Source organism: Opisthorchis viverrini (assembly GCF_000715545.1).
Source record: "Opisthorchis viverrini unplaced genomic scaffold opera_v5_14, whole genome shotgun sequence".
NCBI classification, from domain to species: Eukaryota; Metazoa; Platyhelminthes; class Trematoda; order Opisthorchiida; family Opisthorchiidae; genus Opisthorchis; species Opisthorchis viverrini.
In genome coordinates, this window is record NW_008751670.1 from 2596137 (window position 1) to 2623364 (window position 27228).

A 27228-nucleotide genomic window follows, 5' to 3' on the forward strand; every position below is an offset into this window, starting at 1 on the left:
AAACGAGCAGCAAGAAAACGAAACGGTGTCATAATAAACAGGTGTAAGTCATGTTACTCGTGAGTAGTCAGAAAACAAGGAAAGTTACCCTTGTTCACCGTTGATTCACACGGGGAATCAACACCTTCCTTTCCTGAATTTGCCTTCACCCGGTAAGCGTCCGGTCTTAATTTGAAGCCTCGGATGCCACAAATATTTCAAGTGACGGATTGTAGCGGGTGGGAAGCAAATCGGAACTCAGTATATATTCAACATATTCAAATGCGCTTTGGTGTTCTTCCGACCATTTTCAACTGTGGTGCTTACTGAGTAGATGTTTAAGTGGCGCTCGGTGGTGGTACCTAGTGGGTAGAAACGAGCTCTAGAGCTCTAGGTATATCTTTCTTGTCACTCCCGAATATATACCCTTAAATGGGACCGAACACTTATTCAAGGCGTTGCCAAAATTCGCCGGTGATGATATAATCATCCAAGAGATGTCAAAACTGTGACATCCCTTGTTATCATATTCACAACCTGTTGAAATACAGCTGGCGATCTAATGGCAGTCAAGCACAGTAACAGACTGCGGTACGTGTTGATGATCATGAGATTTCGGGACTCCTCCACGGCGTAATCCAGGGTATATGCCTTGGCCAAATACATATTCGTGAAACATTTTCCCTCATTAATTCTGGCAAGGAAGTTATCTGGAAGAGGCAGAGCGAGTTCATGTGAATCCGCTGCAGTGTTAAGATCGGTGAATGATGCCATTGGCCTTCTTCACCTTTACGATCGGTGCGGCTGTTGCAGCACAGTTGGCTGTTTAGAAAACACCAGCTTTCGCAATCAGTCCTGTTCCCGGTAATTGATGGACGTGACTGCATGCCAAACTGGGCATTTCGGGTTGAGAATCTGTCTGGCATTGAAAAGAAAGCACGGCAAGGATCTCGTCTTTGTACACCTTCTAAGCCCTTTGTAAATAAGGGTTCATAGCGATGCGGGAAGTCCTCGGACGAATGCTTCAAGAGGCAAGTCTCATCATCCCTGGTGATTCGCACGTGCGGTTGCGATTAGGGCTATTAGACTTTTTCAAGCTAGTCAGCTTGGTGGTTCAAACCAATCTAATGAGATCAAGTTTGGCGCAATACGTTAGGTAGCATGTGGCTCTAGCCTTCGAGCCGTTCCAAGTTATGGAACAACCAAACCTGACAGCTGATTCCGGCTTACAGCACAGGCGTTGTGGCTCGTTGATTAGTAGGTCTTGCATAAGATTTACCATTTTTTCACGCCCGTTTACTATGCAATGTAGTGTATAAATCTGAAAACAGACGCCGATGTGGTTGAAAGGGTCGCAGAATTCCTTCGGTAGATAAGATTTCTTTTGAACCAAGTTATCAAGTTGGACCGCTGCTTTATGTGCTGCATGGTAGTATGTCGGCAGGCGTGTCATCTAGGATTCACACAAACCTTTCTAGTCAGAACAATCACGTCCAGAATATTTGTGACGCCTCAACCGGAAACAAGGAGCAAAATGCCACTCACACAATGCCAGTAACTCGCAAGAGGTTTGCCCTGCTTTCGACCGGGAGTATCGTCGGGCTTTCCTAGGAGCTGAGTTGTGACTGATGGTAACTGATTTACTGAGCATATCTCATGGCATCCATAAGTTTATGTGGTGCTGGTATTCGGGGGTGAGTCTCTGCTACGTCATATCAGCATCCTGCTCGTTTGTGTGAGGCTGGGACAACTAACGGCCGCACACGGAAATGAGTCACTTTAACTGGTTTTCAACAGTAATCTTAGCTTTGACTGATGACAGTGGTTAACGCGTTGAAATCGCTGCCATCCTTCTTGATGGCGAAAACTGTACTGTGATGTACGATCACCGAATATCTGCAAACATTCCATAAACGCTTAATTCGACCGACAGCCTCAGAAGGGCGAAGTTGTCGATCATGTCATGTCCGCTGTGTGCCACGTTCTTGCAGCAATAATCTCAACTTGCGTCCCTCATCGAATTTTGAAAAATCCGTTTCAAACATGCCCTTGTACCGCCTGAAACACTAGTCACATGTGTGACCAGACAGGGGGTGGAATATGAACTCCGGAATCGGGGCCACGTTGCAGCATCTGCAGAAACAGGAGGTTTACCGGAGAAAGGGTCGCCTCTTCTGAGGAGCTATTTATTATAAAACACCAACTGGACATTTGCAGATTACTGAACAGGAAACCGAAACTCTCATACGCATCTTGTTTATAAAACTGGATATCTATCTAGTTCTTGAACGCGTCTTTTTGAACTTTCCTGGGTATTAATTGACTAGCACTCAAACGAATGCTTCAAGGCAATTCCACAAATTCCGTAATGAACCTCACTTTCCTGTGGACGTAATGCGGAGTTAGGAGAAAACATATTACTCGCATGCCTCATGAGTAGTATCCATTGTTACAATGGTACTGGCTGTTGGTGTACAGTCTCTGAGTCAGTAATTCAAGGAGCCTACGCGGTGCTCCTTCTAACCTGTTTTGTTGGTGTTGCAATAAATATCAAAGCTGATTAGGTTCGATAGATATCATGGACTCCCGTGTGATAATTGTAACAGCGCTAGCGACCCAGCGCAGTTATTGTTTTGATCATTCGAAGCTAGCGTTTTCAGAGAGGACTCACTAACATTCAACTCATCCTGCGTCATGATTAGGTACACCAACCAGGCCAACCAGAGCCTTGGTACTTGACCGGCAGGCGTCCAGTATTCCGGCCAATCACGTGCGGGTTGGGTTTTTCGGTCGTGGCTGGGCCCCATTGTGAACGGTAAAGCTGACAGAAACGAAACTGTATGTGGCTTTCTGCAGACTTGCTTATTTCTGAAACAGGCACGATCCTAGTCTTCGGGGAAAAAATATGGATTGGCATGTAGAAATCCGGTGACCCTCGCCCGTCGTGTGTGGTCCTACTTTTGCCAAGGCCACAGTTGATCCGCCTCATTATTAATAATAATGCTGATAATATTAATATTAATAATAATAATAATGATAATAATAATAACAGTTCAGCTGTGACAGCGTTTAAGTGCGTAGACGCCATGCCACCTGAAGGATGCATGGGGGCTGTTTTGATGTCAGTTTTCCCAAGCCTAGACGAACACTCGAGATGCCGAAGTCGGGTTCGAGACACAGACCTTGCGGCCGATAAGCCTTCTTGAGCTCATCCATCCACTCACTGACCGTACCATTCGTTGATCCCCAAAGGTTACCGACACTGTATTCTGCGTATATTGGGCCTCTTTCAGAACACAGGTTAAATGGAAATCATCTATCTTAAAGAATGTTCAGCGGATAACAGCTAGAATCATTTGATTACTCCTTTACCCATTCTACCGGGGAGGTTATTTCAGTTCATTCTTCCTCTCCCAAATTACTGGCTTCCCTGCCTCATAATGCTCACTTTCTCACAGGAATGCTCCTTTACCAGTTTTTTTTAAACCGCAACCTTGCTGTTGTTGGCCCTAAGAGGGTGCACGACCCGGGGCCTTTCTTCTCGTTCATGATTCTCTTATTGAACAGGCTTCTAAAACCCAAACTCTGCCTAAAATTTCATACGACATTAGCTTCTTAAGGAAGAAGCACCTCATCCCAGTTCAGGCCTGTCCTGCTTACTTGCTTTCTTTAAGTTGAACGTAAGAGGCGAGATGGCTCAAGTGGTTAGACTGCGAATTTACTGACCAAAAGGTCTGTGGTTCGAACCTGACCTCTGTCTCTCGACTTCCCCTGTCTAGGTTTAGGCAACCCGGCACTATCCCAGCCCTCGTCCTTCCTTTGGGTTGCATGGCAGCCAGGCACTGAAAGGGTGTTACAGCTGAATGATTATTATCCATCTGTTCCATCCATCGGTTGTTGTTTTGTTCTTAATCCAAATCCACGGTGATATGGTCGTATCTACTTGAAAGGTTTGTAACACATTGCGTATAGTTTTAAACTTATAATTTTGACACACGTGGGTCCGAAGTGGCGTTTTCTCACAGACATCGAATGCACATGCAGCATAGCTCCTTTGGAATATAATCCCATAAATGTGTAACAAAATTAGATAACCTTACTGATTCCGTCTCACGGTTTTTAAGTGCTCTACACTTGCAGTACAAAGTGCGGCTTTGATGCACGAGCGTCACTTCGAGATTAAGCCATGTCTACCAGTGTCACTAATCGTGGATTGATTGGATCTTGGTGTCCCTATTCCGGAGGCGGTGAATGTTGTCCCGAATGGGTTTACTCGTTAGGGCCTATATACTTCACTACCAGGTTACAAGGTTTCCACCCCAGATTGCTTCCAGTGGATACGGGTATAGGCCAAAGAACTCTGCGAGGTAGACGTTTTTGTCCTGCAAAGTAAATGCTCTTACCAGCATAATCCGTGAAGCTCAAATAACTCATTCGCTTTTGTAGAATTCCTCAGCTGGGGACGTTCAACGTTCAGCTGTAGCACCCTTCCGATGCCTTGCTGCCATGCCACCCGAAGGAAGCACGAGGGCTTAGATACTGCCAGGTTGCCCAAGCCTAGACAGGGGAACTCGAGTGGCGGAGGTCGGATTTGAACCACGGACCTTCCGGTCAGTAAATTCGCGCTCTAACCACTTGGGCCATCTCGCTTGGGGGCATGGCAGCATTACCAGTCCGATGTTCCCACCATATCTCTAAATGGTTTGGAGACCATGAATTTTTTTTGCAATCTCTGCGGTAACAAACCACGTCACTTATCCCTGATGATCAGAGAAAGCGACATCACTATTGACACTGACGCTTCGCTGTCGAGAAGTCACAGAGTTTTTCTAATTATATTTAAAGCCTTGGGGTGAAAAGATGAGAAAAAGAGTGATTAATGGACGAAACCTGCTGCTAGACTATCACAAGCATTCTGAGGTGCCTACACCGACAAGCTCTCAATCAGGCAATCTATAATAGAACTGACATAACGGACGCCAGTGACATTCACCAGACGCCATTTCATGCACCGATTACAGTCAAGCACAGGAATGGTCACGGGGACCTCACCTTCAAAGGTGCACCGCGCTAACAACACCCAAACTCGTCGTAATATCTTTCACATCTTCCCATGTCATACGATGTCCATCACGCCATTCTGAAGGAGCTACAACATTCGCGTCAGTAGATGGTGTGTTGGCATGCGTAGCACATCGCCGAGCCAATGTAGTTTGTATACAAGGTGTCTTCTGCAACATAGGTTTCCCTTACGCGACCAACTACCCGTTTTCTAATTGCATCGTTACGAATTCTTTGAAGATATCCGACGTCAGCAACGCTTCTAACGCATCAGTGGTAAAAAACAAGACAGTTCACATCGTATGTCCTCAGAGTTCATGTCTCACCATAATATAACAGCACAACCCTTACTGTAGCCTCTTACACGCAACCCTTGCGACGCAGTAATATACCTTTCTGACTCAACAAGTGGCGCAAATTAGCAATCGTGATTTGGGTCTTTGAGATTCTAACACTGATTTCATTAAACACTTCAGCCAGAGATAATTCAACTCCCGAAGTATGTAAAATTCTCCAGTGCTTCTTGAATTTTACGGGGGTATTTTCGAATACTGCATATTGTGAAGCATGACTTCGTACATTGAAGGTGAAAGACGCATTCTGATAATACGATCATAGTCGCTTTGTTTAACAGGACTTGTTCTTCACCCTCGTTTTCGTACTACGGATCATCAAGGTTCTCGCCAGCAGCGATTTGAACACCGGGGTCTTGGAGACCTTCCAGCGTTTGCCTCATTATTTCATCGACAACGACTTTGACCAAGAACGGAGAGAGTGGACATCCCTGTGGTACATCACGTTTTGTAAAAGAGCTTTTGGAGAAACTATCATACACTTGCATAGTCGGAGCCGTGTGAATAAAGGGACCGGATTATGTTCACGAACATTTGGGATGCGTCCTGCTAAGCAAGTGTGCATAACAGCACTTATCGATTGATAGAAACAAACACACCCTTGAAGTCAAGACACCAAGTTTATGGGTTTTCAATACACATGACGTTACTCTAACACCTGACAGCGTGTGAAGATACGATGGACGCAGGTTGAAGTCCCGCTTGATGTACACGTGCTTCACGTGCCGCCGTAAGATCGTGAAGGATCAGTGACGCCAGAGGTCCTGTTACAACGGAAGCCAAACTACCACCCATGTGGTTGCTACATTCATTGGGAGTACCCTCTTTTAAAGAGAGAGCGGGTACTCCCCCCGAATGTAGAGATGGCTCAAGTGGTTGGAACCCGACCTCTGTCTCTCAACTTCCCCTGTCTAGGCTTGGGCAACCTGGCATTATTCCAGTCCTCGTGCTTCCTGCATGGCAGCTAGACACCGGAAGGGTGTTACAGCTGAACGACCCTCTTTTAAAATTACTGACTCATCCGAGTTGTCTGGGTGGAACCCCTTCAGAGAGGCGCTATCAGGTTAAACAGGAATGGCCGAGGAATTCGCCGCCATCCTGTAACAGAGTAGGTGGAAGGCCATCAGGACCAGGAGCACTGTGACGCTGGAATAGAACTATACATTCGAACGCTTGTGAGGCTGAATGGGGCTCCATTTTCACGGTTCACTTCTGTTGGAGGCCGGCAAACCGGATTAGAAGCAGGTGGCCAACTGGATTGTTGTTCGAAGCACTGCGTTCAATTGTCCAAACGTTTTCGTTTGCTGGGTATCAAAGAGCCATTTTGGTCCCTGATAATTTTTCTGGCGCGATGCTTATAAGAACTGGTCGAAGGAATCAAGTAGAACAGCCCGTGGACACTTCCAGCATTTTTCTCACCTTCCATTCCTTCGGCCTTCCTGGTCCACCGAGTTTCTCTTTCTCCGCTGACGCTCAGTTTCATCTACCGTCTGTTGATACGTCGGGTTGAGTTGTGGTTGCGGCCGGGAGGAATCAGCCGTCAAGCTCCCAGTAAAGCCACGGTCCTACGACACACAAATCTCACATTTGAATGAGGTTGGCTGGGTTGTGCCACAGACAAATATTCCGGTGTTGAGTAGCGCTGTGAATATCTGTTCCCAGTGGCCGTTACTGTCCGACATGGGACTACCTAGCAGACATTCAATGAGCCCGTTCTGACAGTGAGCGAATTTACTGACCTGAAGGTCCGTGTTTCGAACCCGATTTATTCACCTCGACTTGTGCTGTCTAGGCTTGAGCAACCTGGCAGTATGCCACTCACGTGCATCCTTCGGGCACCTGAAGGATGTTACAGATGAACGGTTATTTTTTATTCTCTTGAGAGGTTCGTCTGATTTTTGGGTCCACTACCTTTTCAATGATTTAGCGAGATGTGGGCGTTTTGCATGGACTTGATGATCGCGATGAAAGGCGGCGGTGGATGAGTACCTGATTGCAGTCCACGCTGCCATTCTAGAAGGAGCGGAAGGCGACCCCCACCACCAGTACCTGTTGACGCGGTGGCCTGTTTGATTTCGGAGCTGGTTCACTGGTGGTCACCGCATAGTCAAATGATTTTCGCTATTCAGGAACTTGGTACTGCAAAAGAAGTCTTCGATTAGCACACGTGCATGTGTTCTCCTCTGTTCCTTTTTCTCATGTCCGATTCAAAGTGACCACCAAAGTGAGCCTCGGGACCGCCGAATCTGTCCATTTGTCCACCTGGAGGTGGGCTTTTAGTCCGTAATTAGAGAGTACCTAGAGCGTCAGCAGGCACCACGTCGAGCGATTTCCGCTGCTCCGGGATCAGTCTATTATTGGCACCCTTCTGAAGCAGACCAAACATTCGGCAAATAAGACTCTCTAACTGATAACGCATCTGCTCCGTCTAGAACATAATCAGTCAGATCGACGAAACTGGGCTCTCGGTTCTTCCTGAGGATTTCCGAAGCCCGGTCGAACCACTGTGACTGGATAGCAGTCGGAAAGCGGCCAATAATGGCGCCTATGGTTGTTCTAGTATTAAGCTCTGATGAGTAGTTCAGTTGCGAGAGTACCAACCAACAAGCCTTCATTGTGTCGGCCGGCCTGAGTAGTGAGCTGCCGTCGTTCGGTTTGATGGGCGGTCCGGTTGTGACTGCCGCAATATACTGTCTTGCGATCGTCGAGGGGTTGCCGAACCTGCGGGCCAATATCTTCCAGACTTCGGTGTAGCCGTGTTCCGGCTCAAGTATTGTACAGTGATCGATCGCTTTTCGTGCTTCACCTACACATGCATCGATCAAGAAGCCTGGGCGATTTGCGGGATGCGTAACTTATTGGGCAACCCCACTGGTGAAACCCCTCAGAAACCTCCAGTTATTCAAGCGGTTACCGCCACTCACGTGCATCCTTCGGGCACCTGAAGGATGTTACAGATGAACGGTTATTTTTTATTCTCTTGAGAGGTTCGTCTGATTTTTGGGTCCACTACCTTTTCAATGATTTAGCGAGATGTGGGCGTTTTGCATGGACTTGATGATCGCGATGAAAGGCGGCGGTGGATGAGTACCTGATTGCAGTCCACGCTGCCATTCTAGAAGGAGCGGAAGGCGACCCCCACCACCAGTACCTGTTGACGCGGTGGCCTGTTTGATTTCGGAGCTGGTTCACTGGTGGTCACCGCATAGTCAAATGATTTTCGCTATTCAGGAACTTGGTACTGCAAAAGAAGTCTTCGATTAGCACACGTGCATGTGTTCTCCTCTGTTCCTTTTTCTCATGTCCGATTCAAAGTGACCACCAAAGTGAGCCTCAGGACCGCCGAATCTGTCCATTTGTCCACCTGGAGGTGGGCTTTTAGTCCGTAATTAGAGAATACCTAGAGCGTCAGCAGGCACCACGTTTCCGCTGCTCCGGGATAAATCTATTATTGGCACCTTTCTGAGACCCACCCTCTCGATTGTCCTTGCATCTCATATCCACCCCGATATGACCACCAATTTGGATCTCAGTGGCACTTAACCCACCTATCTGAGCGTTCATATCACCAGCAAACCACAACGAGCTTTTAGCCCATTGTAAAGGAGTATGGAAACTGTCTTTGGCAGACTCAGAGCTACGGTCAGACATAAGAAACATGGTTCGATGAACCTCACTTTATCGAGACTATTTCATAGACGCTGCTAAACGAACCGCGCATAAGTGACTGTCAGTGAATGTCCACTCACCTACACACAATCCCGCTAGATTACTCAACATAATACCCACCACGGCATATCCAGCTGCAGCAGCCTTCATATCACCAGAATTGTGCAAGTGAAACCTGGAACAGAACGAAGGAGCAGTCAGTCCAACTACGCTACGAGCGTACGAGAAAGATCCACCTGTGTTTAGGTTGCTTCAGTTTTCGCTGTAAAATTTCTTCGAGTTGCTCCACCGAACCCGGCTTCGTGGATTTGGGTTTTCGCCAGCTGTTGCGGTTCGCCACCGTGGTTTTTTGTTTCGTCCACTATGGTATATCAAAGGAGTCAGCAACTTCCAACAGCCTTCGAAAGAAATACAGGTTTAACCAGTGGTGCTAGTCAAATTAGATTGAACAGATGTTTGAAAGACTGGGGGCTAAAATGAACTCAGGTCCCCTAAAACTGCATTAGCATTTGGTTCATGGAGACGGGTTTCCATCCGCACCTATCCCGCGTTAATATCGAGTATTAGCTAGGGTTATAGAGCGTGAGATTTGGGCTTATGGAATTGTAAGTCCATGTATTTGTGCGGGTAGAATACTTTCAAGTTACCCAGATCGAGGAGGTCGACTGACTTCTTGGGCTTCGCTGAGATCCTTTGCTTGAGTATAGCAGAAGGACGAAACGCGAGGTTTGTAATTCACGTCAGTTCGTAAGTCCTTTAGATGAAAGAATGCCCGGAGCACCCAACAACCCATGTATCTGCTGGTGAACAATATAGTATCTCTGAATCGGGAGCAAGGAGTGCTTCTTTATCTTGGAGGTTTGGCTGTTTCGCCTGGATACAATCCGGATTCTCAATCCAACTTAAGCATCGAATACCCGCTTTCGTCTCTTACCTTGACGGAAACGATTGCCAGAAGTTACCTAGGACTGTCGGTAGGGGTTTCGGTAGCTGGTCATTATCTGAGAAGAATGCAGTACACACATACCAGACCGATCACCTGCTACACACTCGTAATTATATTGAAGCACCCGCGGGCATCTAACAGATGTTTACTGTTGTCAGATGGCTCAGTGGTTAGAGCTCGAATTCACTAACCGGAAGGTCCGTGGTTGGAACCCGACCTGTTCATCTCGACTTCTGCTATCTTGGCTTGAGCAGCCTGGCACTATGCCGGCCTTTGTGCTTCATTCTGGTGGCATGACAACCAGGCACCGAAAGGATGTTGCGGCCGAACGATTATCTTTTCTTATTGTCCTCACATCTGCCAACCATGTGTGAGTCCCAACTGAACCCTGATACATCACTCACACTGCCACTGTTTTCAGAAACCTGAAAACGACCGGACTGTTTTGCGTACTCATTCAGGGAAGCCTCAGACCCGGTCAAATGCACATGGTTGTTCCCATCGAAATCACTGACTACACCGGTGTAAAAACTTATCTTCAATTCCTTTCAACCGTTCGGTTTGTGTGAAATTACCAGATAATTAGGTGAACTGACGTTTAATACGCGGACGTTGGAACTGTGTTTAGACCTTAGGTTGAGTCAGAAATAATGATGCTATACTGAAACAATATGGCGATGGAAGAATAAAATGCTGCCTTAGAAGTACTGTTCCACTCCAGCCCTACATTTCCACGTGTATCTTGTAACATTGTTATTGTACCTACTTTTCATGCACATCTGATAGACCGCGGTTACAAGTCAAAACAGATAATGGCGTTTTGGGGTGTGCGCGAATTTAGGAACCTGAATGACGTGGATGCAGTATGTTATGGAGACCCACTGTTTCGCATAGTTACTGTCACCCAATAAACCATGGAGTAAAATGACAGAAAAATCGTTCAGCTATAGCACCCTTTCGGTCCCTGGCTGCCATGTTGCTCAAGCCTAGACAGGACAAGTCGAGATGCAGATATCGGGTCCGAACCACGGACCTCCCGGTCAGTAAGTTCGCGCTCTAACCACTGAGCTATCCCGCCCTCAGAATTGCTAAGTCGTTGATAGATATTACTGGTTCCAGTACAATACCTTTGACTCTGGTTGTATGGATCAAACATAGTATCTTTTATCAGTTTCAGGTTTTTTTCACTCAAAACGAACCCTTTCTTTAGGCACTCTTGCCCAAAGAACTGATACCAATATTGTGGCTCAGCGAGGGTGACTTTCATTCCAATGGCGGCTCCCAACCTGTTGGCGGACCCCACAAAACCAACGACTTTCAGTGCCCTGTTCAAACATATCTCTCCACCAACTGCCGTTGACCATTGTCTCTATTGCCACCTGACTAATCCGAGAACGAGGAATCTCGTAGTCACAAGAGGTTGCTTTATCGATATATACACCCTGAAGGAGAAGTGAGTTACCCTCACCCCGTCATCACCTCATTCTAGTGATTCTGGAAAAATGCACCTGAACTGGATTGCAACTTCGTGTGTATATGAGGATATTGTGGACATCGTCTCGGTTCATTTTGTTGGTGACAGGTTGGATTCACTCTTGCTTAGCTTTACCGAAGCTAAAGTAGTTTAGTTATGTTGAGTATGAATAACTTTTTCTTGGCAGGTTGCTGTGATGGGGTTTGATCCAGTCCAGTATGAATTGAAAACACTATCTTTACACAACTACGAGTTCGAAAACCTAAAGGTAAGTTTTCGTAAATACTGTTAGCTTTCGTCATGGAGATAAGGATTAGTCTGCCAGTGAGTAGGTCTCATTCCAATCAACTCAAAATTAAAATGCGCAAATTTTAATCGAAACCAACTATTGGATCCCTAGAACAAACACACCAGCTGCTCATTGCTGGTAAACCGTATGTGGTCCTGTGGTCAACAGCCTGGAACCATTGACCGTCTACGCCCACCTAGCGTGTTTAAATGGGATCGAAAGGCCTCATAAGGATGGGTTTTTGAGTCCCACAACACTTTGTCAACAAACCCCATGTTATTAGTTTTTCGTATTAGAACGCTCCTCATGTCTTACCAAAAGCCGGGTAATAAGGCAGCCCGATTTAGCTCTGATGATGTAGGCGTGTGGACTGAAAGGGCCATGGTTTGACTTCCTCACTGGTTTCATTATCACTTGTTCATGGACGCAAATTACTTGTCGGCTTATTAGCCCTTGGTTCCTCACAGGATATATAACACGTTGCTACACATATGCAAGCAACAATCGACAATGCTTATCTATCCATTGGGTTGCTCATTCAGATTTCTGAAATCCCATGACAACTACACACTGACAAATTATCTTGAGAATACGCAATTAAGCACGTCGCTGCTAACTTGTTTCCAGATATCCATAATTTATGAACTTCCCTGTTTTCTATATGAGCGTTAAATCGATCGATGCATTTGTGGTAAGCCACTTGGGTTACGTTGGTGCTGCTTAGCTCATCACCAACTCCACTTACCCCATCTGTTTCACATTTGGACTTTTGTACTTGCCGGTAGCGTGGGGGACATGTGAGTTTTCGGCTTGAATTTCGTCCTGTAAATGAAGCCATGCACTATTCCTTCCGTACTGGAAGCAATCAGCGTGAACATCACGAAATTCTGGGACATTTCGATTGAGATTTCGTCCAGTAAGTAAAACCACTCTAAGCTGAAAAGCCGATAGGCTTTGTACAGCTGAATCACCCATGTTGAGGATCCAGGACAGTGCGCATCTCACGAATTCTTCTGAACCGCAAGCACTGCGATATATTTGGTCCCTCCTCTAGTCAGTTGACCTTGTAAACCACCGGTCATTTGCTTTTCTTTTCAGTTTGCTTGTTTGGGTTATCTATATACACACTTGCTGCACAGTTAAGCTCTGTCGAAGCATATCTTTTTTAAAAATCGGTTTTCCATTTCTAAAAGCAACAATGACTTTAGCCTCAACACCGGCAAATAGTTTAGTGACCATTGGTCTAAACCTGTCATACAGTTTCCATCGACAGTTTAAACTGACCCTGGACTGGATGAGGTCGAATCTTGCTTTGATGACCCACTCATTGATTAATGAGAACTTCTCTAGTTGAGCTCAACGTAGTTCGATGTTTAGGGTGCGTAGTTACTGGTCAGAAGTTGGTGGTTCAATCCCAACCCGGGGCATCTCGACTTCTCCTCTCTTGACTTGGGCAAGCTGGCAGTATCCCAACCCTCGTGTGTCTTTCGGTTAGCACGACAGCTATGTACCGAAAGGTTCTTATAGCTGTATGACTATTTGCTATTTTATTTACCTCTCATGTGGGCGAGATGGCTCAAGTGGTTAGAGCGCGAATTTACTAACCGGAAGGTTCGTGGTTTGAACCCGACCTCTGCCTCTGGACTTCCCTGTCCACTCTTGGGCAACCTGGTAGTATCCCAGCCCTCGTGCTTCCTTCGGGTAGCATAGCAGCTAGGCACGATTACTTGTCTTGTTGGAAATCCAAGCAAACTTGTGGTTGTCGCGCATAAAGCCACCATGTGGATGAGACTTAGGTTTATTTGATTATAGCTTAGAATACATCCACTTTATTGAGTCCCGTATCCTTTTGTTCTATCCACATTTTCTAGTCAGGCCGCACGCATTTTTCTCATCTTCCCATCCTCCGTGTGGATCCACTTCAACGGTGTGCGGTCGTGCTAGTCTACGACCGTCACCTTGCTGTACTGCCTTTCAGACGTTCCGAGGCACTGGCAGCGGGCGACAAATATTTGGCCAAGCCCGTTACGAATAACACAACACGCGGCGCTGGCAGTTTGTCCTGGGAGAGGCGTGCAACTGCCCCGCTTCTCGCCACATTTACCACTTGTCTGAGTTCATCCACAGGAGAAAAGATAAACAATGTGCTAGACATGCAATTTCTGAATGGGTTTTATGAACCCACTCTGTTGGTCTTGTACGAACCAATTGGAACATGGGCGGGGTGAGTCTTCCCACACAGATTTGATCTCATTGTCCCACTTAGCAGAGTTTCAGCTAGGCGGGACACATGCTGTATCGTTGCACTTTCGTTCAATCTCCAAAAGCGGACGAATCCGGTGATTTGGTTCCAAGAATCCTTGCCATATGACTGTACTTACGTTCACTCTGTCCCCGAACCCATTGGTAAGTATGTTTATTGGTTGGATTGGTAGTAACAAAATCCAGTAGTCTGCTAGTCGTGGTTGGGTAAAAAGACCACTTAAAATTCCAGTGATAGTCCAGGAACAGACTATAACCAAGGTATGTCACTCGCCATGAACCCTAATGATCTTCTGTTCTGAAGACAGACATCATTCCGTTCGCAAACACGAAGTATCTGTTGGAAAAATGAGAAAAAGCCTGTCCTTTTTGGGATTTTCGTAATATTTATCTCTGTTAAAAGGCGCATAACGACAAGGCTACTCGGAGCATCAGCCAACGACATTTTGGGTTAGAAGATCCTACTGGTTATGCCAACCAAAACGAGTTACGCTCGTTTTTTCTCTTGAGGTTTTTCCTTCTACCCTTAACACCCACCAGATAATCCCCTGTCCGCAGAAGCCTTATCTCACTCTTAATCAAATTCAAATTTGAATTTTTTCATAGATCTAAGTAATGAACAAGATGGAGAACTTGAGTACTACTTTGTTGCGCACCGACCAGTGCGTTTTAAGAAGACAGTATTGATACATTTTTATTATCAGTTAGCTCTTTTTTCAATGGAGCACCGTGTGTTTCAGGTGGTGTACTTATATTGGCAACAAATTCCATCATCTATATGAAACAAACCCTCCCATCTTGTGGACTGCCGCTGAACTGCTATGCCCAAGTGACGACGAACTTTCCAATGCGTAAGTTCCGTTCTGGTTTTCAACCCTCGTCTCTTCTCTTTTGAATATTCCTGTGTAGTTTTCACAACCACTCAAATGAACTGATTTTACCCACCGAAATGCTTTCATTGCTGTATCTCTTCAGGTCAAGATGTTCCTCAATGCGGACCACTAACTCTTGATGGCTGCCGGATCGTCACAATGACTGATTCCCAATTCCTCATCGTCACTCGTACAGGCAAAATGTGTTTGCTTTCCTTATGGGTTGAACACACCACACAGACCGTCAGCAGTTTGTTGCTCCATGAAATCGGGTGTTCGGTTCCACCTTATAGTGTAAGTATATGCTTACGAAATTTTCGAGTAACAACACTCTCTTCAATGAAACATTCATTGTATATCGTGTGTGCAGTACAAGACTGTTGTGGATGGAGCGAAAACCATTGAGACAATGTCAAAAATAAGTACATGAGCTGTGAATTTTTCATAACTATTATGGAGGGTCGATAGCCGGTCAACGGCTTCAGTGTTTCCCACATGGTTCGCGAGGGTGCCATAAGGGCAGGTGTTGGTGTGGCACCTATTTTTCAACTAGGCTGTACACAGTCACCCGTATGTGAATTGGTGACAACTATTCATGCCTGGAGCTGATCTGAATATGTGGAAACAGATTTAATCGCGAGCTGATTATTTGGTTCACGCTCCCGTCTATCTTCGTCAGCACGCTTCAGTCAGCTATACTGCCCCGGGTACAGTACTGCAGTGCTGCCTTATAGATCAGTTACATATACATTCCAACTAAGAAATTCACGGAGCCACTTGTTTACAGAGTCCACTTTTTCGGAGGGTACAAAATGCTGCTTAGTTGTTTTGGCGTGCTGAATATCAATAGGAATCGGTCCAAATCACAACAATAGCTTCTTGCATAGATCACGTAAAGGCCTCGCAGGGAATCCGTCTCATGATCTACATATTAGAAGCATTCTTACGCCTGCATCTGCACATTCAGGCTTTTGGATAAAGCCGAGGTTGAGTTCCCACGTGGAAACAATATCTTGAAAGTCAGTGCTACGTGCAAGTTCCTCAATGTCATCCACCCATAGATTCAGTTCCTCCTCCAGCAGTCAGCATTTTATACTGAACACCACTGCAATCACTGGCTGATAGCCATGAATTTGGGTGTAAACCCGATGGAAAGTGAAGAGCAGAAAGGGACGTCTGGAACGCAGTTCGTGAAAGTGGCTCCTTCTGGGTCTTTCAGTTCGCTGTGATCTGCTATCACAGTCTACTTTCCTGATAGAGAAAGCATCTAGTTATTCGGTCACTTTCATAACTTGGGATAGGTGCCGAGAAAAACAAAAAAATGCTAAACCGAGTCTGTTTTATAGAACCCACAACAAACCCGAAAGCTTTAGAGGGACCTATCTGTTGATCTTTGGGCCATGGTGGAGAGCGTTACTCAGCTTTTCGGAATTACTGCGTGCCTTTTCGGAGTTTGAATTCCCATAGGCAGCATCTGTCCATTTATGTTCGTCAATCGCACCGACACGTTGGCGTTGGCCACTCCAGAGGCACCAGTGCCTGGAGCGACACAGGCGACTTCAGTTGCTGTCTCACCCGAAATTTCCGGTCACGTATTTCAATGGACGTAATCAAATCGCGACGGCAAACTGACCAGTATCAGAAAACACTGATATTGGAAAACATACTAAGTGACTCAGTTCCATTTGTTTTCACAATTAGTCATCAACTCTCCAAGCTTCTCCTAGAGTGTTGCTCTCAGGCGTCGGTCGTCGAGCTGTTGTCATGCAGTCGAACAGGTGGAGCCGGACACTCTAAGAGTGATACTTTTCACGGAGTTGAACGTACGTCAACAAGGTGGTACGTGTGGTCGACAGAGTTAAACAATCAAAGACAAGGTGAACTTTCTTCTTTGTCCACGAAAGGATCACCTCGGGTACTCAGGCCCCAAAATCCTGTGCATCAATAAATTGTCCGATGGTGAACCGTTCTTAAGTCTGCCTTGTAAATACCTCCGCTCAGCTCCCACAATTCTTGTAATTGCGCATTAAGTACACCGATGTTCGGTGCACTTGTATCATAAAATGATAAGCGGTTACGGAACAGTCACGGATTGAGCGAACTAAGGTTGCCGGCTCTTGTTATCCTCGTTTTACATTAAAGAAACAGTGTGTACTTCATAAATATGCGGCCGTTCATTGATCAGGTTTGTGTAGAATCCCCTCTTCTATTTCAGCGGAGACAAATTTTGGAATTTTGAAAAACGGTTTCTGTGAAGAAGCGATATTTTCATCCCAAACCACCTCTGTCACTTGTTTCACTGGGCCTTCCCACAAATCCGTCTCATCAGGAGAACTAAAACGTATCCCAAAGTCGGATTTGTGTTTTGACAATGTTCTAATTTCCGTACTCATGCAAAATTCAATTGTTTGCCATGTTCGCACATGTATGGCGACATTGTGTTTCTGTAGGGCCAAAGGGCTTATGAATTCATGTTGAATGAGCAACATGACGATACATGTTTCTTCGTATTCCGAAATGTAAATTCGGCGTGTGGTATCTCCTAAACCTCCTAAGTAGCTATGGAGGGGGGGCATCTGGGCGATTTTGTTTGACAATTTGCTTTTCGTCCATATTCACTGATGTCATTATTTGATGTGTATCATCATGCAAGCACTAAGAGGAAAGTTGTATGAGTGAGATAGCCATAACATGGCTTATACTTTCCCCAAAACTACTCATTCAAAGTATCCGTGCACTCACACTCATCATGTACGTAGCAGTTTACCTTTGCTATCAGATGCAAATCATGTGGACCGGGTGGTCGGGTTTAATTCTTATCAAGAATTCATTGAATGAACATCCATCAATAATACCATTGTACAAAAAGCCATACATTCATGTAGTAGCGTCCCTATGATGTGCTGGAGCTCTTATCACAACATGAATACAAGCATAATCAAAAGTTTGTTCCCCAATTTCGGCTTCATGGTCAAAACAGTAACAAAATAATTACGAAGACCATCTGTTGCTTTCAGGGGCTATAGTCTCATCAAACTGTTACATTGGCGAATTCTTGTAGAACTTTCACCATGTGCATTGTTTTGCACTTTTGCTACTTATTATTATTATTTATTATTCTTATTTATTATTATTTATTATTATTATTAATTATTATTATTATTAAATTGTTCCCACAACATACCATTCAGCTAACGGATGTCCACTACCAAGGGGTGTAACAGCCTTCTGGCCGTCCCTTAGTAACTTACTCCATCTTAACTACTCGGGTGATATAAGTAGTGAAAATATATCGTTCGAGATCAGAGCACAATGGTTGAGATTAATGCTTTCGATAAGATCTCACCAGACTTTTATGGATAGTCTACAATGATGAGCGGATAAAACTCGGAATTAGCTGGCTCTCAAATGGGCGATTCAGTTTCTCCTAGAGGGGCATCACTGGTTGGCCTAGGTAGAGTTAGTGCTTTCACGTGCGTTTTTGTTGACAGAGTGGTGGTTGATGCAAACTGACTGCAATGGTCTCTGCTGTTTCGAGCACATTTGAACGATTAGGCGGTACTTGATAGATCATGCTGAGCGATTGATTTGGGTTGGATTGGTGGTTCAAATCGATCGGGTGATTTGTAACTTCACGGACTGCATTTAGCTTCTCCAGTTCGAATGCAGGACGGTAAATGCTCTGTTATTCGCTGCAGTTAGCCCCAATTTGTGCGAACCATACAGTGAGCAAAGGAACACAGTAATGCTGAAGAGCCGTGGACTAGCAATCCATGTTCCAGGTTCGCGTTGAGCAGTGGACCATAATTTTGCTGTGTCGGGTGTTTTTCAGATGGTTGTTAGGTGACGCGATGTGGTTTCAAAAGCCCTGTTTTCTGTAGTTGGCAACTGTATGTAAACATCTCCCTTGGAGACTGAAATGCCTTGTCTGAATTGTTCTACCTGGACGTTCGAAACGTCTCGTTAATTGGAAGGCCAGAGGTGACGCAACAGTGAGGGGAATACAGAAGCGAGATCTCATGTGCTGACTACGGGAATTCCCGTAAATACGTTGACGTGAGTTTTACTCTGTGTATGTTGGAAGTTATATCGATATCAACGAAATCTGAAAACAAGCGTTTACTTGCGATGTCTCGTTTCTAATTTATTCACCGAACAGGTTGCCCTGCTGGATAAAGGATACGTTTTTGTTGGTTCTCGGTTGTGCGATTCCGTCCTTCTGCATCTCACCGCGTCCACTATGTTCGTGAATACACTTGGGCGCATTGTGGATTTGGATGAAACCACAACAGCGGACAACCGCACGACAGATATTCCCATGATTGAGCGAGATACAGAGGTGAGCACTCTGACTTTTCATCTGGGGGGTTTTTCTCACAAGTACTGCTCTGTCACATGTGCTTTTGTTCTGTTTTCATAGAGTATACCTGTGGATAAAAATAATCCAGCTGAGAAAGTAGCTGAAAACGCATCCTCTGAAACGCCAACAAAACCCTCCGGATCAATCGTACATGGACCTTACGTTTTTGATGAGGTGGATGTTGAACTGTACGGTGACACCATCTTGAACCCGCCATCAGATGTTCGTGAGCTGAATACCTATAAGTTTGAGGTAGGTCACTTAATCATGCGATCACTTTTCCTCCATTGTAAGCTCATAAGCGTGTATAGGTTTCATACAATAATGTGTGACGGTCAACATAGGTATGCACATAGTACGAGCGAATTTGTGTACATGTCAGTCATTGGTCATCCTGATCTCACACCGTCCTCGGCTCCAGCGGAAACTGTGTCAGTGTTCTATGTCGAGGCGTTATTTGGTGAAGAATACGGTGATAGAATATTTGAAAACGAAAAACGGATTGCTGTTGATGTGAGAAGATTCGGTCATTTTAGATGTAGGTTTCATCTTGTCAGTGAAGCCAATCTACGTTGAAAAGCCGGGATGCACTGTACCGCTGTTTCATTCTTGTGGGTAATCATCAACAGTGCGCACCACACGAAACGGTGAGATTTTCGAACCAGAGACTTCCTAATCAGTGGTGAACACTTAACCGTTTGGTCACAGGTTACCGATCGGCACTGTGACTAGTTCTCACTACTCAGCCATAGCACTACCCTTACTTCAGTCACGGAGGCATGGATTAAGTTCACTGACAAGACGAAATCTGTATCGAAAAAGGATTGTCCCTCTTACACTGTACACTACTCATAGGCTTTTGTTCCTGTTTATCGCTGGTTAGCTCCTGTCCTTTTTGTTCAGATGAATTTACGTTTCAGGCCAACTGATTCCATTTCTTGACATATGAGAAACTTTTCTTGGTAGGACCATTCATTCCAAAGGGCTAGGGGTAATAAGTGCGAGATGACTATCCTGGCTGTGTAATCCAAAGTTTAATTTATTCGTAAAGGCCATGGTCTGACGATGCTTGATCAGTTGGACATACTGATTCTGTGTACAAATTCACCATTTGCTTTTCACTTGCTTTTCTTTTTCCAGGTCGCTGATCGCTTAGTTAACTTTGGTCCGATGGGCCTGTTGACCTCAGGGGAGGTGCCTTGTCTGGCTCCAGGCAACACAGATCCCACTGATGAGGCCCTGATTGCTGCCCAGGCAGAAATGCATCATGTTGAGTTGCTTGCCTGTATACCTCGTTCATTTGAAGACGTCAAGGATTTTACCAAGGATTTGCGTGCCGGAGGTGTCATGCTTTTACACACAAGCGTTAGACCTCGGGGCTTGACTGCATTTGAGTTGCCAGAATACATGAGCCTCTGGTCACTCTATGGTCCACCAATTATGTCTCCTGTCCCACAGAAACCAATCAAAGTCGAAGAAGTCGCAGAGGACGAAAGACATTCTAAGTCGGATTCAGTTTTGGAATCTACCGCGCAAACGACGGAGGATCCCGTAGAAGAGAATTCCTTAGCTTCTAACAACGAGGCCATTTCAAACTCTCTCACTGTAACTCAATCGGCTCCTGAAGAACCTTCAATAACAACGGAGTTGACCAAAGGTACCAGTTCAATCCATGTCACGACGTTGCATTCATTCTTCTCGTTGTTTTCATCCGGATCTCTCCTGTGTAAATCATTCCGAGCCTTTCCAATGGTATTGAGTTCACGTGGTTCAAAATGATTTTCCTTCCTAGGAAAGACCCAAAGCACAGCGATATAAGCCATGTATCTTAAAGGTTTTAATGTTTCCGCAATTTCGACTTAGAGACCTAGAATCCCTACCTGTTAGACTCTTGACACCTACGTGCTTATCGCCACCAGGATTAAGGGAACTTTCTTACCTTCATGTTCCGTTCATTCTGCTCCCTTATTTCTTTCAGTGCCGCATTCATGACTAGCTTATTTTCATCCTTTTTCAATGACTTGCAGATGTTGCCACTTCAGAAGTTGCGGATATTTGCAACCAGGCAGTGAACGACTCTCATGAACCAGTGAAAGTGGAGTTCGAGGGACCCAGTAGGTCATCCAAAGGCACCAGTTCGACACCGTCAATTAAAAGGTGTCAGGGTCAAACGCACAGCTACCTTTTACTGACCAGAGAGGATTCGACAATGGTACGTAACTTGCAGTGTGGTAGCTTTGGTTTGAGGAAGCTGGGATTCACGAAGTCTAATACGTAACTTTGTAGACATTATATTCACTCTGACTGCGTAGATCGAGTGTATTCCTCTTAATCAATTTACTGGCGAGTTGGCATCCTGACCTTTTCATTGTCGTGACACTTGTTTTCTTAGGGGGTTTGAGCTCAGGATTTGTTGTTTTATGCATTTCCCGCCACTTAGTTTTGCCATGATGAAAACAGATGAAAATGGCGCAATATTAGTGTGACGAATACAGTGGCTGCAGGGGTTTTCTCCGGAGGAAGTCATTTCAAGACAGACCTCTTTTGCGTGTTCTCCTAAGCCTCTTAATGATTATGATCGTTGTGGAAGAAGCCACTGGTAGATGGTCCATTCAGTCGATCTCTTTAGAAGCAAAGCGATTCCAGGCGCAGTTACCGCGTGGCTAGTTTCGAATGACTTGTCGGCCACACTACCCGCAGATATCGTAACCCAACTTTTAGTTTATCTTCGAATATTTGTCATCGTCAAGTTAGAGTGCACACCTCTTTTCGTTTCCATCAGATCCTTGAAGTGAGCCACGAAATAGTGGAGCTGGAAGTGAGTGGGTTCAACACAACTGAAATGACAGTCACTGCGGTGAATCTCGGAGGAGTGTACATCGAGACCATGCAGAAGGACTCGGTTGCGCATTCCCCATCTTTGGACCAGGGTGTAGAACGTAGCACGACTGAGACAAACAACCTGGAGCCAATGGAGCTGGCAGATAAAAGACTTCGTGTCGGTCATGATTATCCTTATATTCTTCAGGTAGGTGGCGTCTTGTTTTTGCATTTTTTCTCTTTCAAATACGTACTACCAAGATGGTCTTACAATCGACCTGGAAACGTCAAATTGACGACGGACGTAAACGTTTGCCTGCTATCGATGAGAGGGGATGTTCTATGAGTTAGATATCCATCTGTGGCTGATCGAGAAGGGCCGAGTGGGCAACACTGATATGACGCAGAGTTAAAGTACTCATTGTGTGCTCGCCCACATTTCGATTACCCCAATCTAAGTGATCTTTTACAGAAGACTGTTTCCTATCCTTCGGTCTGTCTAAACTAGCATCATTCACTGGGACCAATTACACTCGTACTGATGCCTACACGTGTACCATGTCAGCTCCCAACTTGTATGTCACAGAAAACACGTTCGATCGTTTTGGACGCATTTCATCGTTTATTCCAGGTCTCTCCTACTTCTCTGCGCCTACTCGACGGCCCCCAACTAATAGAATACGTGCAAGTGACATTGGAGTGGCGCATTCATCTCGCCAGTTCTGCTGATCCCTATGTTTTATTGTGCACTGAAGATGATGAACTCGTGCTTATACGACTTCGTCCTCCGGATGCAGTAGACGCTGCTCTTCCAGCTTCTAGGATGTCCTACAAGAAGCCGTCATTTTTGGATCTTCGGGCTGCAATGGAGGAGTCCGAGGTCGAACACCATGCAAAGAGAAATCGTGATCCCAGCGTCCCATTCACAAGCACAACGCGTTTGGAAGTCTTTCGTCCCAAGGTTGGGCAGGTGAGTTTGATAAGGGTTCGTGTATTGTATGACAGACCTTACTTCTCATTACTTCGTATTCGGCGTGAACATCCATGTTTACTTCATCTTACACTGCATCGGGGGCGAGATGGCTCAAGTGGTTAGAGCGCGAAGTTACTGACCGGAAGGTCCGCGGTTCGAACCCGACCTCTACCTCTCGACTTCCCTGTCCACTCTTGGGCAACCTGGCAGTATCCCAGCCCTCGTGCTTCCTTCGGGCAGCATTGCAGCTAGGCACCGGAAGGTGTTACAGCTGAGACAGAGACACTGCATCCGGCGTGTGTTAATGCAAATATCTGTTGCTAACACGTCGTTGAAGTTGGCTCGGGGTTCCCTTACTCGGTCCACTTGTACGAACTGTCTTTACGTGAGTCGCAATGCTGTTGGGACGCTTGTGCTTCAGATAGCGTTGTTTGACTGGCATCCAAAACGTTCTGTGGTCGGTTCATCCATGTCCATCCTGTAGGCGAGCTTCTTTCTACTACTAAATTTTTATTATGATCCGCTTAAATTTAGAACTCACAGCCCTTCTGTGAAGAATGCTGGTTGGTTGTGATAAAGGACCTGTCCAACCGGATTGCAGATTCGATTTGTCCTGCCCCCATTGGGCAACTTTCAATTTCTTCGTGAGAACTGACCACTTATCGGAACTGAAGACCTAATTTGGACGCAGGACCATACTTACTCCCAATTTACCAGCCGTTTAAGCAGATCGGGGGCCCGAAACCATCTTTCAGGGACGAAAAGTTTTGCTTAAATAGGGTTTTCGGGATCTGGCCACACATTTATCATAAGAGTCCAATTAAATTTCAAATCTATGGTTTGTAAACCGTCAAGTCCTGGGTGAGAATCGATGACTATTCAGGCGAAATAGTGATCATCCGGTTGGCTGAGTAGGTTACTGGCCAGAACCAAATTGCGACGAACAACTTCCAATTTAGGAAGAATCTCTGTCGGGAAAATCGCCATAGAACAGAACTCTTTACTTCGGTCCCGTTTTTTCTATTGGATGACCGTAAATCAGAATTACCAAAAGTAATTTCCCAAATGGACCGAATGTGCATTTGAGCTTCGTGGTTCATGAATACAAAATACCATAGAATTGAACGAGAGCTTGTTCGAAATAAATTACTACGCCGTCACCTGAGGAACCAGTCAACGTTTGACCACGTGATTGTAGAATGAGTGAAGCTATATCCTGCCTAGCTGCGACCCATTCACATCGCTGATCAACTGCTCGTGGTCGAACGGTTGTGTTCAAACTAATTACCCGGGCGGTCGCGGGTCCGAAACGCCTTGGAATTTCACTGATGATCCTCAGTGAGGATGGAACAGCTGTGCAGTGCTTTTCGGCTCTTCGACTTGCATTGGCTTCATTTACTTGACAACGTATCAATCGCAACTTTCCGAGTCTCTTCACATTGCGAACAATCTGTTTGTATCAATGTCCACGTACCCTACCAATAGACCAGTCATTCCTAGTTATGCTGTTCTAGTCATTGCGCAACAATCTTACTGTTTACTTGACAATACCAAGAGCTCAGACTCACAATGTATGACTAAACTCTTCAGATCTACCGTTTTCAATGACCACCACAGGTTGTCACAGTTTATGTCTGCTGATTAAAACATTTTGGTGCATACTCGTTTCAGGGTGTTTGCCTGAAGTGTGCATGTGACTTGCCACCTCAACTTTTCTTGGTCCAGACGCCATCCTAACCAACACGGTTCGCATTTCATTGGCATCCAGTTTGACTAACGCTTATATGATGTTCTTATCGTTTTGATTCACTTTTGGAGTTTGATATGAGTTACACGCAATCCAGAACTTCTCGAGTTGCACTAACATTCACGATATCCTCAGTGTTTGTCTGATCTAAAGCGTCTCCAAAAACCAGTACCCTTAGTATTGTTTGAGGTAGTTTTTATCCGAGATAGAAAAAGTTACAGTTTACTTTTCATTTCCATATACTTTCACTTTTCTAGCACTGAATTTTTTACTCCGTTTGGTAACATGTTTGGCGTTTTGGTTCGCGTGTATGACAGTACAACGTGTTCCAGACGGCTCTATACTACTCCCGATGAAACACACACCGATCTAGTCTCCCTCTGTCACAGATATCTTCTGAGGAATTAGATTCTTTGTGTTTCTTAAGCTGAAGGTAATTTCAAAAATCCACGAAATCTTCATGAGGAGGTAAATGGGAAATAACCAAGACAGTGATTTTGACTCGTTAATAGTAACCCTGTCCACCTAGTCGCATTTGGCTGCATGCAGCACTCCGAATACCGAACTATATTCATCACTCCAGCGGTAGACACACTGGCTCCATTCGATCGAATGAGATTCAAAGCCAAATGAATCAAAATATATGCCCCAATTTTTCTCTTAGAAAGATTGCCTATCCCCAACACCTCGACAGTATGCCAGCATCCACATCTTCTGACATTCGAACAAGAAAGGATCTTACAAGACGAAGCAGAGAAGTGACGCAAAATAGCACTTTTCATGTAGCTTTGGTCTAGATGGTCCCGAGTTTACGGCCGGTTATGGGTACAGGCGATAGAGACAGTTTCGCTAAAATGAGCACCAACCGAAACAAGGGCGATGTCTGACCAGTGTAGAACAATGAATGAGTCTGGGTTCGCTGTTCACAATACTTGGGCTTTCACATAACGTATTTTAGTGTCGACGCTGACGGGGCAACAAGTAACACGCACTTGAGTTCGAATAAGAAGTGAAAAAACGGGCGTCAGTGAGGCGGATAGAGCCAAGGAAGCCCTTATCCGTGATTCTTTCTTCATGTTAGCTTATGCCTGACACCTTTATAACCATTATTTTCAGGCTAAACTGATGAAAAAGCCTAGAGAAGTAAAATGCTTCGTCCAAAGTTGCGCACACGAACAATAATTTCTTTAAGAAGTTATATGATTAGGTGGTCGCATGGGCCATCTTGTGCTCAACAAAGAATGAAGGTCGAAGATGTTAATATCCTAGAGCCGACACCAGCAGAATTTAGTGTCAAGGGCAAGGGACACCGCATTGTTCTTTGCATCATCCCTGATATATGAGGCTTAAGAGGAACGCGCTTGGTTGGCTTCCAGTGAGACCAACTCACTACATAACGCTGCCAACACGCATACACAAGCGTCCGTTCTAACTACAGTATGCAAGTAGGAATCGAACCAGTTGAGAGTCTACGCAGTTTGGTTTCTCTTTCGGTTGACACTTGAAATTTCCCACCCGCTTCCCAAACTGGTTTGTTTCGATAACCAAACCCGACCAGTCCGTCGGAGGCCAGATCATCTTTTTTTTGGACAATTGGGTGGGCCACGTAAAATCAGGTGCCTCAAGTCACACTAGACAAAAGTTCGAATGCTTTCAAAGGTCATTGTCCTCTACTTCGGTATTTGCTGAAAAACTCCATCGAATAGGATCGCATATGAGCCTACTCAGCTAAATTCGGATGTTGAATTTTGACTGCCGGAGCAGAACAGGTGCCTCAAGTCACACTAGACAAAAGGTCGAATGCTTTCAAAGGTCATTGGCCTTTACTTCGGTATTTGATGAAAAAGTCCATCGAATAGGGTCGCATATGAACCTACTCAGCTAAATTCGGATGTTGCATTTTGACTCCGGGAGCAGAACACACGCACTGAGGTTTGCCATGAGTAGCGAGTGGACAGACAATCCTCGCATGAAGGTAGAAAAGATGACCACTTTGTTGGTTAAAATTTACGTGTCAACCATCGAGTTGACTCTTGAAGCTGGCAGACCCATGTGGAGGCCATCGCTGACAAATCATAACTGCTCGCAAGTAAGGTGAGGAGAAATGGCCTGCTGGTTGCTCCTGGATATAATCACCACAACCCCACCACCAGCTGTAAACAGACGGACAGGGGTATTAAATTTCAAGCGGTTATCAGAAGTTTGGATGAAGTTATTCGGTTTCAAGCACTCCTCAGTTTGTCATCCTCTCGCACTTCGATTCAAGCAGGAGGATGAATAACAACACCAAAAACTCGAAAACCAATCGGTCAGATGCAGCACCCTTCCGGTGCCTAACTGCCATGCCATCCGAAGGAAGCACGAGGGCTGGGATAATGTCAGGTTGCCCAAGCCTAGACAGGGGAAGTCCAGAGGCAGAGGTC

At 45.4% G+C, this 27228-nt stretch overlaps 2 protein-coding genes across 2 annotated transcripts in view; one reads left to right on the top strand and one right to left on the bottom strand.

Moving 5' to 3' along the window:
* Positions 1-27228, top strand: part of T265_01349 (hypothetical protein) — a gene marked incomplete at both ends in the record, with an annotated part of 73301 nt that overhangs the window by 5313 nt on the left and 40760 nt on the right. Inside the window, 13 exons of the mRNA XM_009165355.1 lie at positions 5675-5952; positions 6144-6501; positions 11670-11750; positions 13643-13995; positions 14038-14177; positions 14774-14884; positions 15009-15199; positions 19065-19244; positions 19326-19517; positions 20406-20922; positions 21293-21477; positions 22048-22293; positions 22717-23055. Of these exons, the coding sequence (XP_009163619.1) occupies positions 5675-5952; positions 6144-6501; positions 11670-11750; positions 13643-13995; positions 14038-14177; positions 14774-14884; positions 15009-15199; positions 19065-19244; positions 19326-19517; positions 20406-20922; positions 21293-21477; positions 22048-22293; positions 22717-23055 (3171 nt within the window). The remainder of the gene's footprint in view (positions 1-5674; positions 5953-6143; positions 6502-11669; positions 11751-13642; positions 13996-14037; positions 14178-14773; positions 14885-15008; positions 15200-19064; positions 19245-19325; positions 19518-20405; positions 20923-21292; positions 21478-22047; positions 22294-22716; positions 23056-27228) is intronic.
* T265_01350 (hypothetical protein) lies at positions 17080-17394 on the bottom strand (the record flags this gene model as incomplete). The annotated part of the gene is made up of 1 exon (XM_009165356.1): positions 17080-17394. One exon carries the CDS (start codon positions 17392-17394, stop codon positions 17080-17082), a length of 315 nt encoding a protein of 104 aa, XP_009163620.1.